General features: G+C 49.1%; 1 protein-coding gene across 6 annotated transcripts in view; it reads left to right on the forward strand.

The window, feature by feature from the left end:
• Window positions 1-13582, forward strand: part of LOC121278752 (copine-3-like) — a 69989-nt gene that overhangs the window by 44705 nt on the left and 11702 nt on the right. For all 6 annotated transcript variants that reach the window (XR_005943274.1, XM_041189150.1, XM_041189149.1 and 3 more), the window contains 4 exons: window positions 4572-4631; window positions 5178-5311; window positions 5779-5833; window positions 5924-5975. Coding sequence is in view for 5 of the 6 variants with exons in the window: in XM_041189150.1 (XP_041045084.1) it covers window positions 4572-4631; window positions 5178-5311; window positions 5779-5833; window positions 5924-5975 (301 nt within the window). In the remaining variant the exon portion in view is untranslated. The remainder of the gene's footprint in view (window positions 1-4571; window positions 4632-5177; window positions 5312-5778; window positions 5834-5923; window positions 5976-13582) is intronic.

Below are 13582 nucleotides of genomic sequence, written 5' to 3' on the forward strand. Positions count from 1 at the left end.
ACTCAAAAGCTTGTTTCCCAGCTCAGTTTGATTTTTAAAGCTGCATGTTTAGGATGGGATAGAGAATAGGAGTAACGGGTATAATTTAAGAATTGTACAGAGAAAGCATATAGACCAAGTTTCCCCCACATACTCCAGCTGTCAGAAAGGCAACACCTGCCCAGCAGCCTTGTGGCTTGTGACTGCAATTTGTGCCCGAGTAGAGCAAGCACTGAGTTTTATAAACTAATTATTTTGTATTTTCTGACTGCAAATACAGTAGAAGAATTCTAGAAATTAAAAGCTTGTTTTGCTGCTAATTGCCAGGAGAACAGGTTGGAAATTTGGGAATTTTAAGAGATGTGGCTATGAGGACTAGTTGTGAAGTGGGAGGGACATTGGGATATAAGGATCTGATGGTGAAAAGTGAAATTGTGATAGTGGGAGGTGATGATCATTATTGTCATTTGCTCCTTTTTGTAGTATAAGGGTCTGGCACATATAGGGTTAATGTGGGACTGAGTACAGTACCACCCACACAGTGATGTAAGAGAACACATGACGCAGACCCAACACCTGTAGACCTAAGCATGGAGGCAGCTCCTAGCTTGTACCCTTTACTGTACATGTGTAAATGGTTATAGCAGTTGATAAAGACTTATTGTTAACCTACGGAAGACTATGGGGACTTCTTTTAAGACACGCCTTTCTGTATCTAACGCCCCACAACATGGTGGCAGCAAGGGGATAAAAACCCAGAACCCTACTAAAATGCAAAGACAAACCACAATGCTGGAAGACTGAGAAAAATTCAACAAAGCATCCTGACCTGAAGATCTGAAGAGAAGCTCCTAAAGAAGCAGAAGCACAGGGGGAAAATCACCAGACAAAACTCTAGAGAAGGAGCTGGAAGTTGAAAACAGCGATTCAAAATTCCTTACTACAGCAGAAGATGTGAATCTCCTCTGAGGTCCAGTTTCAGAGTGCAGAGTTGACAGAATCTGCAAGAGTGAGCTAAACCTTTTAAAATTCCAGGATGCAGCAAGCCCAGAGATAGCTTTAAAGTAATTCAGTGTTAAAAGTGCCGTTTGAAAGAAACCCGTTGCTAAAAGCTGATGCCCAGATCGGAGACTGAGCATGTGGCATCCGAGCTCAACCGAAAAAAAAAGAAAGGGTTAGTTAAGTATTTTGGAAATGTCACAACTGTCCAGGGTCAGTAAACAGCAAGCAGAAGCTCCAATTCAACGGACTTGAGTCTAAAAAATAAAACGCTGAGCAAAAGAAGTCTGCAGGCAGCCATTGTTAATATTTTTTTCAAGAAGAGCACCATCGCCATTGTGCAGAGCCCGCCAAAACCAGCAAGTACGGGAAATCCCTTTGTCTCCGAGTGAATGGCAACATCATCTTGAAGGTCATAAAGCTCTTAAAGCTGAATGTACATTTGAAAAATTTTGAACATGGGTCACAATTCCACACTTCGGAGTCAATTCAAACCAAACCAAACCAAACCAAACTAAGGCCCAGACCAAACACCACGTTGAGGACTTTGGAGGAAAGATTCTTAAGATACAGCAATGCTTCAGGTTTAAATAAACATAGGCCTGATTGCTGACAATATCATTGTAGGACAGGGAATTAATGAATCGCAGCAAAATTCGAAGAGGTACTAAAATCATTCGACAATTATTTTAACCAAAGAAGAAACAAAGCAGTCAAAAGAGCTAAATTCAATAAGAGAGTCCAATTGCCACGGAACCAGTTGATTCATTCATCAATGATCTGTATAGGGTGGCAGAGGTTGTGAACACGGAGACTTAAAGTCTGAGCTCATCAGAGACAGAATAGCGGGTGGAGTAATAGATGATGCACTCTCTGACCTCCTGCAAGTAAGGAAGATCTAATCCTGGAAAAGGCAATCCAGACAGTTAGACGGTCAGAAATCTGTGAGCAACACAGGACAGTCTTAAGGGGAGGGACTAAAACATTGGTGCAGTGGCCAACCCTCAGTCCAGCTTGTCAGGCAACAAAGACACAGAGGCACTATGTCATGGAAACCTTTACATTCACAGACTTGAAGGGGAGAGATGGGTAGTGATAATGTAGTAATAGTGATAATGTCGTAACAACCATAAATGTGTAGGAGTGATAAAAATGTAAGACATGAAGTAAGCTAGTGTAACTCCAAATACATTGGATAAGGACTTTGGAGGAGGTGTAGTATAAAGGTTTGACACATATAGGGTTAATGTGGGACTGAGTATAGTACTATCCACACAGTGATGTAAGAAGGCACATGATCCAGACCCAGGGGTCAGTGTGGTGTTGAGCAGAGATGTGTGTAGACCAAAGAATGGAGACAGCTCCTAGTCTGCATTCTTTACTGTACCTGTGTAAATAGTTCTAATAGTTAATGAGGACTTACTGTTAAGCTACAGAAGACTACTGAGACTTCTTTAAGACAAACTGATCTGCAACCAACACCCCACAACCCTTTTGTAGGAAAACAGAGACAAATGTAAGACTATGGGGTAAGAGGAGGGCAGTGAGATTATTTTTGGATTGCTTTAGCAAAGAGTTGGTGTAGAAATGATGGGCAGAATGGCCATCCCCTTTACTGTAAACCTCTGATTTCTATGGCTGTTAAATCTTTTCATAAACACCTACCCTTGATACTTATTTTTCATTGTTTACATTAGTGTTTGACCCAAAGCTGGTGTTTGTGTTTGTTTTTGCCCTGCTTTGTTGGATTTTATGTATGTATGTCACTGTTGTTTGCTTTTATCCCTGTTCCTGTTATTTGGGTGGAATCATCCACTCCCATTTGCAGCAGGCATCATAGTGGGCGGGAGCAGAAGATGTTGGGGGATCGCAAAAATTGGTTTCACGCATTGTAAAACCAGTTTGTGATCGTCTGCTCCACCTTGCAATGGCCGGCCGTGTTTCCTGTCGTCACACATTGGGAACCTAATTTCAATATTTTAGCATCTCCTTATAAGTCCTGCTCGCCTGGATCAGCCGGGAATTACACCGATGTGTTTCACAACTTTACATAAGCGATGTGCACCAGGTGAGCTGCACTTTGCCCAGGACTTCGAGGTTTGTTAGCCCATCTTGCTTCAGGCAGCACTCTCAGTCATCAGCGCCAGGCTTCACAGGCAACATCATGTCACTTTTAGGGGGGCTCATGGGCAGGTCTCTACCTACCAGACCAGTCGTAAGGTGGGGACGGCTTTTCAATGACTGCAGGGCTAGGGCTTGCTTGGGGAAGGGGGAGAAGTGGCCTCAGGCAAGGGAAAAGGCTGCAGGACAAGGGCTGTACTGGGGAAAGGGAGTATCCCAGGTTTTCTGTGGGGGCACATAGTGATCTGTGCAAGTAGCTCAAGGTGGTGAGGGCTGAGGAGGCAGTCTCCAGAGGAGATGAGGCCAGATAGAGATGTGATGGTGTATGTGAGAGAGAGTGAGTGGTGAAGTCCCTTGAGTTGGCAGGGAGTGAAATGCCATTCAGTGTGTGATGGCCTTGTGAGTGTGAGAGTTTAGAGTGATGAGATGGTTGCCTTACCCTGGCAGTATGGATAAGATAATTCATCCTCTTTCTGCACTGGATGGCCAGCCCTCTTCTGTACAGTGCTGGCACTGATCACCTCCCAAGCTGGAGTGATGGGTTTACTGGACCTCCTGTGGCCTGAGCAGGGGTGGAGGGCATCATGGCCAGTTTCCAAAAGACAATCCAGTAAACTTTTCTTGGCTTTCAGGGCCATGTCTTCACTGGAGTAGTCCTGGGCTGCAAGCATTGAGAGCTGTGTGGGCGGCTGCAGTTTAGATATGGCACCCAGAGTGAGGAAACAGTGAGGTAACAGGGCAGCAGCTGATTCAGAGGCTGCCTGCCAGAGAGATGGCATGTTTCCTGTGGCTGCATAATTAATGAGGGAAGCAGATGATGCTTAAATGATATGGCGCAGAAACCCACTACTGCAGCCGATGGATAAAATGTTTCTCATGGCCACTACCATACTTAATGTAATTCTGGGACAATTCCGCCCTTTGTATTTCTTTACCTTCCCCGTTATGATTTTTTTTAACTCCTGATGTTTGAGTTGCTTTAATACTGCTGCTGTATTAGTATTTTTCCTGTTTCATGATGTATCTAATTCCAAAGCTCTCCAAAATGAACACCACATTCCTTGGGGTCTCTTAGTAGAGCAAAGGGGAAATGGAAAGAGTCTAACAGCAGTAGCGGAAGGTCCTGGATCTGACAGAATTTCTTCTGGATCTCTGGAAACATTGTTTTGTGATTGGAAAAATACTCCTTTTCATTGGATAAATAGGTATCACAGCCACATAAATAAATGTCTTTATCTCTCTGGAACCATGAATAAACAGATATCAAATTTAATAAAATATAGTTTTATTTCAAAGAGCAAAATTCAATCATCAGTTTTTGCATCTAATAGAAAGTGGGTAGGAGAGGTGAAGTTTAAAATCCTCTAAAGACCCTGTCTTCCTGAAGAAATGCTTCCAGAAATTAGTCCTGGAAAACCTGAGACAAAACAAGGTTCTAGTTTTAAAGAACTAAAACAGTGTTTAATTTGCAGATCGTGAAAGAGTATACATTCCTGGATTACGTTATGGGTGGCTGTCAGCTGAACTTTACTGTGAGTAGAACATCCTGGTTGATGCAACGAACAATGTAGGTTTGGTCACACCTCGGTCTCTTCTGATTCTCAAAGCAAAAGAATATGAAGTATTATAGTTAAAAGAACTAGAGCTGATATTAGAGTATCATTAACAATTTTGGCAAATTACTTTTGTGTTTTTTTGGTCTTCCAATTGTGTATACTTCGTCTTTTTGTCCCACTGTGATTTTTTTTCCTGTTTGATACCATATCAGAAAAATGTAATCTGTAAGATAACTATACTTACACATTATAATTATACTTACAATGAGCATGATACTCAATTTCCAGAAATGTTCAAGTATCCCAGTAAAACAATTGATAAATTAAAATCCCTGTTTTTAACATTAATCAATGTTTGATAGAAAAGCATCTTACACTGATAAGTAAAGCCTTAATTCTGACCATAAATGTTCATATGCTACTTAACTATAATATTTTTAGATGAATGTTAATCCGAGAGTCTGCATGCTGTTCAATTCATTTCCTACTTCCAGTCATTGTTTCCATGTTTACAAATTGCAGGTTGGCATTGATTTCACAGCTTCTAATGGAGATCCACGTACACCCAACTCTCTACATTTTATACATCCCAATGGATTTAACGAATACCTGATGGCAATCTGGTCCATTGGAATAATAATTCAAGACTATGATACGTAATGAATTTCTTTATCCTTTGTCAATTTACAGTGTTTCATTTCAAGTTTCTCCTCAAAACTAAAGTAGAAAATTCTATCTTCCAATGAAGATAAAAGCTATATAATACATATTCTGACCTGTGGGTATGATGTAAAATAGAGTACTGTGAGGCTCCAGACTTATATTTGATTATGCTTTTGTAACAGTGGTGAGATCTGGTAACATTTTGTTTCAATTGCCATTAAAATCCAGGTTCTGTCTTTACAATTCTTAAGATGTAGGTTATTATGATAGGACAGTTTGTGGAACAACGATATACTCCACGATCCCTTTTTATAACTAATATGCAATAGTTTGTATGCCACAGTTTGGTTATCTGGCTTCTAATTTACATGTTAATGCTGGAATACTTTATCCTCAGTCGTGTATTCTCTTTCTCCAGTAATTCACAGACAGATGTCTAATTATGGTTGTATATTCACAGAGACAAATTATTCCCTGCATTTGGATTTGGTGCACAAATACCCCCTACCTGGCAGGTAAAAATAAGCCATTTGTATATAAAAGATTTATTCAAATACTTTATTTGTGTATACAAGTCATTCTATGCAGTGACATTTTTCCTGTAGGTATCACACGAATTTCCACTTAACTTCAACCCTGAAAACCCATTTTGCGGAGGTATGAAACATATATTTATTTTGTAATAGCTTTTTAACATGGGGAGGATGAAGGGTAAGGTGTTGTTAAAGCAATGATGCGATCAATTTCAACTAAGATGTGGAACTGTTCATATGACATTACTTCGTTGTCATGTGACATCAAAATAATTGATGCCTGTTTTGAAAGGACATCTTTAAAAACTCAATTTTGAATAAATTATAAATATTCTGCTGTACAGCATTATAAGATCATAAGAAATAGAAGTAGGAGTAGACCATATGACCCCCCCGAACCTTCTCCTTCATTCAGTAAGATCATTGCTGATCTGATAGTGGCCTTAACTCCACTTTCCTGCCTGATGCTGCCCCCATCACCCCCACCCCCCATAATCCTTGACTCCCTTGTAGATCAACAATTAGTCTAACCCAGCCTTGACTATTTTCAATGACGCAGCTTCCATTGCTTTCTGGGGAAGAGAATTCTAAAGAATAATGACCCCTTGACAGAAGAAAATACTCCTCATCTCCATTTTAAATGGGAGACCCCATATTTTTAAACTATGCCCCCAATTCTGGATTCTTCCATGAGGGAGAAGCAACCTCACAGCCTCTACCCTGTCAAGCCCCTTCAGAATCTTATGTTTTAATAAGATCACCTCTTGTTGTTCGAAACTCCAATGGGTAAAGGCTCAACCTGTTCAACCAGCTTCACCCCAGGAATCAGCTTACTGGACCTTCTCTGAACTGCTTCCAATGCAAGTATATCCAAAACCGTCTACAGTACTCTAGCAGCAGTTTCACCAATACCCTGCACAATTGTAGCAAGACCTCCCTACTTTTATAGCCCATCCCCTTGCAATAAAGGCCTCCATTCTATTTGCTTCCTAATTATCTGCTATACCTTCTTGCTAACTGTTTGTAATTCACGTACAGAGGCACCCATGTTCCTTTAGTCTCACAGCATTCCGCAGTCTCCCTCCATTTAAATAATATTCTGCTTTTCTATTCTTCCTGCCAAAGTGGACAACCTCACATTTTCCCACATTATACATCTGCCACATTTTTCCCATCTTAGTTATCTATATTCCTTTGCAGATTCTTTATTTCCTTCTCGCCACTTGCATTCCTACATATCGTCAGCAAATTTGGCTACAGTACACTTCAGGCCTTTTATCCAAGTCTTTAAGTACATTGTAAGTAGTTGAGGCCCCAACACTGATCCACGTGACACTCCAGTAGTTACAGTTGGCCAACCTGAAAATGACCTATTTCTCCCAACTCTCTTTCTTGCTAGTTAGCCAGTCCTCTGACAATGCTAATATGTTACTGCCAACTCCATGAGCTTTTGTCTTGTGTAGTAACCTTTTATGTGGCACCTTATCGAATGCCTTTTGGAAGTCTCCTTATTTTAGATACCCGACCTTTGCAGTGCCAACCTAACTTGACTTTCTTGACTTTTTTGCAGCAACCAATCCCATGATCCTTATGCCTATCATTAATGCTTATAAAAACACCTATGTATGTTTAGCACAGGAATTTTTATTCCCTCTTATCTCCCCACTCCTGAATGAAATGACTAATGGCTCCATTGATGCTCTCAGTGCTCCAGCACTACAAGCCCCTGAATGTGTTGGCAGACTGTTCCAACTGAGAGAGGCACCATTGCTAAAGCCATTCCTGTTTATTTCTCTCCTTTGGCATTGGATGGACACTTTCTGGGTTTGAAGATTACTTGATAGCTGTAAGGAGCTAACATGCTCGCTAATTTAACAGCAGTCCAACCTAAGACACTGATTATAGTTATAATACTCCCATTGCCACTTTTTGGTTGAGATCAGCTAATACAATAAAAACCAAGCATCAAACATGAAATCTTCTTAGTCTTATGTTTCTCAATTTAACACCATCTGTGACTTTGCCCGCTTTGACATTATGGATAAGATTTGGAAGGGGAGCAAGTTATGGGAGCTTGTTTCAAATCCCGAAATGGAAAACAAAATGTCCCAACTGTGAAACGAGCAACTTGTTCAATCATACATTTTTGTCTTTGCCCTGAGGCCTAAGAGAAAAGGCAGTTTGTGTAATTTTGAACTTGTGTTTCTGACAGAGCTGAAAGCATTCCTATGTTTCATTTTAATAAATTGCATATGGTGTTTTTAAAAAAAATGTTCTAATGGGATGAAAAAAGTTCAAAACTTTTTTCCAAGTACTCAATTATGTCAGACCTCTTGGCATTCTAGACCAACAGGCTGAACTTCTTGGATTCTGGAAAATTTAATGTATTAAGGTCTGATAATCTAGGTCAGGCTTATCCAACTTTCTCACACGAGGGGCCACATATCAATCTTTTCCTTATTCACGGTGCCGATGAGTAAATTTTGGAAAGATAAGGTTTGACACAACATTAAACATGAATTTTTAAAAAAAACAGTTGAGATATGAAGAAAGGAAACAACTTGCTGAGCAAAAATTAAGCAATGTCAAAGCAATAAATTGGTAGTTTTTAAAAAATGAGTAATTAATAAATATGACCATCAGTGTGTGAAAAGGTGAGTGTGTGTCCGACTCACTCCCAGTCTCAGGATGCTCACTCAACTGCCCTCACCCACTGTGTGAGTGGATATGAGTATGAGTCAGAACCCTGAGAGATGTAAAAATAAAAACAAAAAACTGCAGATGCTGGAAATCCAAAACAAAAACAGAATTACCTGGAAAAACTCAGCAGGTCTGGCAGTATCAGTGGAGAAGAGAAGCGTTGACGTTTCGAGTTCTCATGACCCTTCAACAGAACTGAGTGAATATTAGGAGAGGGGTGAAATATAAGCTGGTTTAAGGTGGGGGGTCGGGGGCTAGGGGGGAGGTGGGGAGAGAAGTTGGGGGTGGTGGTGTGGTTGTAGGGACAAGCAAGCAGTGATAGGAGCAGATAATCAAAAGATTTCACAGACAAAGGAACAAAGAGGTGTTGAAGGTGGTGATATTATCTAAACGAATATGCCAACTAAGAATGGATGGCAGGGCACTCAAGGTACAGCTCTTGTGGGGGTAGGGTGGAAAGACTAGCAGGGCATACAAGATTTAAAAATAATGGAAATAAGTGGGAAAAGAAAAATCTATATAAATTATTGGAAAAAACAAAAGGAAGGGGGAAGAAACAGAAAGGGGGAGGGGATGGAGGAGGGAGTTCAAGATCTAAAGTTGTTAAATTCAATATCCTGAGAGATGTGCTGTCTCACGCTCTCTCACAATCACACTCTCGCAATTGCTCTCTCTCTTGCTCTCGCATTGCCGTCACCCTCGCTCTCGCATCACACTCGCTCTTGCTTTGCTCTCGCATCACTCTCGCTCTCGCGTCACTCTCGCTCTCGCGTCACTCTCGCTCTCGCGTCACTATCGCTCTCGCGTCACTATCGCACTCGCATCACTATCGCTCTCGCATCACACTCGCTCTCGCTTTGCTCTCATATCGCTCTCGCGTCACTGTCACTCTCGCTTCGCTCTCACTCTCGCATCACTATCTCTCTCGTGTCGCTGTCGATCTCGCGTCGCTCTCGTTCTTGCGTCGCTTTCGTTCTCGCATCACTACTATCTCTCTCGCGTCGCTGTCGATCTCGCGTCGCTGTCGATCTCGCGTCGCTCTCGTTCTCGCGTCGCTCTCGTTCTCGCGTCGCTCTCGTTCTCGCGTCGCTCTCGTTCTCGCCTCGCTCTCGCCTCGCTCTCGCCTCGCTCTCGCCTCGCTCTCGCCTCGCTCTCGCTCTCGCGTCGCTCTCGCGTCGCTCTCGCCCTCGCTGTCACATCGCCCTCGCCCTCACTGTCACCTCGCCCTCGCTGTCACATCGCCCTCGCCCTCGCTGTCACCTCGTCCTCGCCCTCGCTGTCACATCGCCCTCACTATCACTTCGCCCTCGCTGTCACATCGCCCTCGCTGTCACATCGCCCTCGCTGTCACATCGCCCTCGCTGTCACATCGCCCTCGCTGTCACCTCGCCCTCGCTGTCACATCGCCCTCGCCCTCACTGTCACATCGCCCTCGCCCTCGCTGTCACCTCGTCCTCGCCCTCGCCGTGGCATCGCCCTCACTGTCACATCGCCCTCGCCCTCACAGTCACGTCGCCCTCACAGTCACGTCACCCTCGCTGTCACCTCGTCCTCGCTGTCACCTCGTCCTCGCTGTCACCTCGTCCTCGCTGTCACCTCGTCCTCGCTGTCACCTCGTCCTCGCTGTCACCTCGTCCTCGCTGTCACCTCGCCCTCGCTGTCACCTCGTCCTCGCCCTCGCTGTCACCTCGTCCTCGCCCTCGCTGTCACGTCGCCCTCGCTGTCACGTCGCCCTCGCTGTCACGTCGCCCTCGCTGTCACTTCGCCCTCGCTGTCACTTCGCCCTCGCTGTCACTTCGCCCTCGCTGTCACCTCGTCCTCGCTGTCACCTCGTCCTCGCTGTCACCTCGTCCTCGTTGTCACTTCGCCCTCGCTGTCACTTCGCCCTCGCTGTCACTTCGCCCTCGCTGTCACATTGCCCTTGCCCTCACAGTCACATCGCCCTCGCCCTCGCTGTCACCTTGTCCTCGCCCTCGCTGTCACATCGCCCTCACTATCACTTCGCCCTCGCTGTCACATCGCCCTCACTGTCACATCGCCCTCGCCCTCACAGTCACATCGCCCTCGCCCTCGCTGTCACCTCGCCCTCGCTGTCACCTCGCCCTCGCCCTCACAGTCACATCGCCCTCGCCGTCACAGTCACATCGCCCTCGTCGTCGCTGTCACCTCGTCCTCGCCGTCGCTGTCACCTCGCCCTCGCTGTCACATGGCCCTCGCCCTCACCTCGCCCTCGCTGTCACATGGCCCTCGCCCTCACCTCGCCCTCGCTGTCACATGGCCCTCGCCCTCACCTCGCCCTCGCTGTCACATGGCCCTCGCCCTCACCCAGCCCTCGCTGTCACATGGCCCTCGCCCTCACCTCGCCCTCGCTGTCACATGGCCCTCGCCCTCACCTCGCCCTCGCTGTCACATGGCCCTTGCCCTCACCTCGCCCTCGCTGTCACATGGCCCTCGCCCTCACCTCGCCCTCGCTGTCACATGGCCCTCGCCCTCACCTCGCCCTCGCTGTCACATGGCCCTCGCCCTCACCTCGCCCTCGCTGTCACATGGCCCTCGCCCTCACCTCACCCTCGCTGTCACATGGCCCTCGCCCTCACCTCGCCCTCGCTGTCACATGGCCCTCGCCCTCACTGTCACATTGCCCTCGCTGTCACCTCGCCCTCACCCTCACTGTCACCTCGCCCTCGCCGTCACATCGCCCTCACCCTCGCCGTCACATCGCCCTCGCTGTCACATCGCCCTCGCCCACGCCCTCACCTCGCCCTCGCTGTCACATCGCCCTCGCCCACGCCTTCACCTCTCCCTCGCTGTCACATCGCCCTCGCCCTCGCCCTCACATCGCCCTCGCTGTCACATCGCCCTCACCCTCGCTGTCACATCGCCCTCACCCTCGCTGTCACATCGCCCTCACCCTCGCTGTCACATCGCCCTCGCCTTCGCTGTCACGTCGCCCTCGCCCTCACTGTCACGTCGCCCTCGCCCTCACTGTCACGTCGCCCTCGCCCTCACTGTCACATCGCCCTCGCTGTCACGTCGCCCTCACCCTCGCTATCACATCGCCCTCGCTGTCACATCACCCGCGCCCTCACAGTCACATCGCCCTCGCCGTCACCTCACCCTCGCCCTCGCTGTCACATCGCCCTCACCCTCGCTGTCACATCGCCCTCACCCTCGCTGTCACATCGCCCTCACCCTCGCTGTCACATCGCCCTCGCCTTCGCTGTCACATCGCCCTCGCCCTCACTGTCACGTCGCCCTCACCCTCGCTGTCACATCGCCCTCGCTGTCACATCGCCCTCACCCTCGCTATCACATCGCCCTCGCTGTCACATCACCCGCGCCCTCACAGTCACATCGCCCTCGCCGTCACCTCACCCTCGCCCTCGCTGTCACATCGCCCTCGCCCTCACATCGCCCTCGCCGTCACATCGCCCTCGCCCTCGCTGTCACATCGCCCTCGCCCTCGCTGTCACATCGCCCTCGCCCTCGCTGTCACATCGCCCTCGCCCTCGCTGTCACATCGCCCTCGCCCTCGCTGTCACATCGCCCTCGCCCTCGCTGTCACATCGCCCTCGCCCTCGCTGTCACATCGCCCTCGCCCTCGCTGTCACATCGCCCTCGCCCTCGCTGTCACATCGCCCTCGCCCTCGCTGTCACATCGCCCTCGCCTCGCTGTCACATCGCCCTCGCTGTCACATCGCCCTCGCCCTCACTGTCACGTCGCCCTCGCCCTCACTGTCACATCGCCCTCGCTGTCACATCGCCCTCACCCTCGCTGTCACATCGCCCTCGCTGTCACATTGCCCTCACCCTCGCTGTCACATCGCCCTCGCTGTCACATCACCCTCGCCCTCACAGTCACATCGCCCTCGCCGTAACCTCACCCTCGCCCTCACAGTCACATCGCCCTCGCCGTCACCTCACCCTCGCCCTCGCTGTCACATCGCCCTCGCCGTCACCTCACCCTCGCCCTCGCTGTCACATCGCCCTCGCTGTCACATCGCCCTCGCTGTCACATCGCCCTCGCCCTCACATCGCCCTCGCTGTCACATCGCCCTCGCCCTCGCTGTCACATCGCCCTCGCTGTCACATCGCCCTCGCTGTCACATCGCCCTCGCCCTCACAGTCACATCGCCCTCGCCCTCGCTGTCGCATCACCCTCGCCCTCGCTGTCGCATCACCCTCGCCCTCACTGTCGCATCGCCCTCGCCCTCACTGTCGCATCGCCCTTGCCCTCACTGTCACCTCGCCCTCGCTTTTGCATCGCCTACACCCTCGCTGTCGCATCGCCCTCGCCCTCGCTGTCGCATCGCCCTCACTGTCACATCGCCCACGCCCTCGCTGTCGCCTCGCCCTCGCTGTCGCCTCGCTGTCGCCTCGCCCTCGCTGTCGCCTCGCCCTCGCTGTCGCCTCGCCCTCGCTGTCACGCCGCCCTCGCTGTCGCCTCGCCCTCGCTGTCGCCTCGCCCTCGCTGTCACCTCGCCCTCGCTGTCGCCTCGCCCTCGCTGTCGCCTCGCCCTCGCCTCGCCCTCGCTGTCGCCTCGCCCTCGCTGTCGCCTCGTCCTCGCTGTCGCCTCGCCCTCGCTGTCGCCTCGCCCTCGCTGTCGCATCGCCCTCGCCCTCGCTGTCACCTCGCCCTCGCCCTCGCTGTCACCTCGCCCTCGCCCTCGCTGTCACCTCGCCCTCGCTGTCATGTCACCCTCGCCCTCGCTGCCACCTCGCCCTTGCTGTCACATTGCCCTCGCCCTCGCTGTCACCTCGCCCTGGCTATCATGTCGCCAACGCCCTCGCCGTCACATCCCCCTCGCCCTCACTGTCACATCGCCCTCGCCCTCACATCGTCCTCGCCGTTCCTTTGCCCTCGCCTTCGCCCTCGCCATCCCTTTGCCCTCGCCCTCGCCGTCCCATTGCCCTCGCCCTCGCCGTCCCATTGCCCTCGCCCTCGCCGTCCCATTGCCCTCGCCCTCGCCATCCCATCGCCCTCGCCCTCGCCGTCCCATCGCCCTCGCCATCCCATCGCCCTCGCCCTCA

This window comes from Carcharodon carcharias, chromosome 6, assembly GCF_017639515.1.
Source record: "Carcharodon carcharias isolate sCarCar2 chromosome 6, sCarCar2.pri, whole genome shotgun sequence".
In the NCBI taxonomy this organism is placed as follows: domain Eukaryota; kingdom Metazoa; phylum Chordata; class Chondrichthyes; order Lamniformes; family Lamnidae; genus Carcharodon; species Carcharodon carcharias.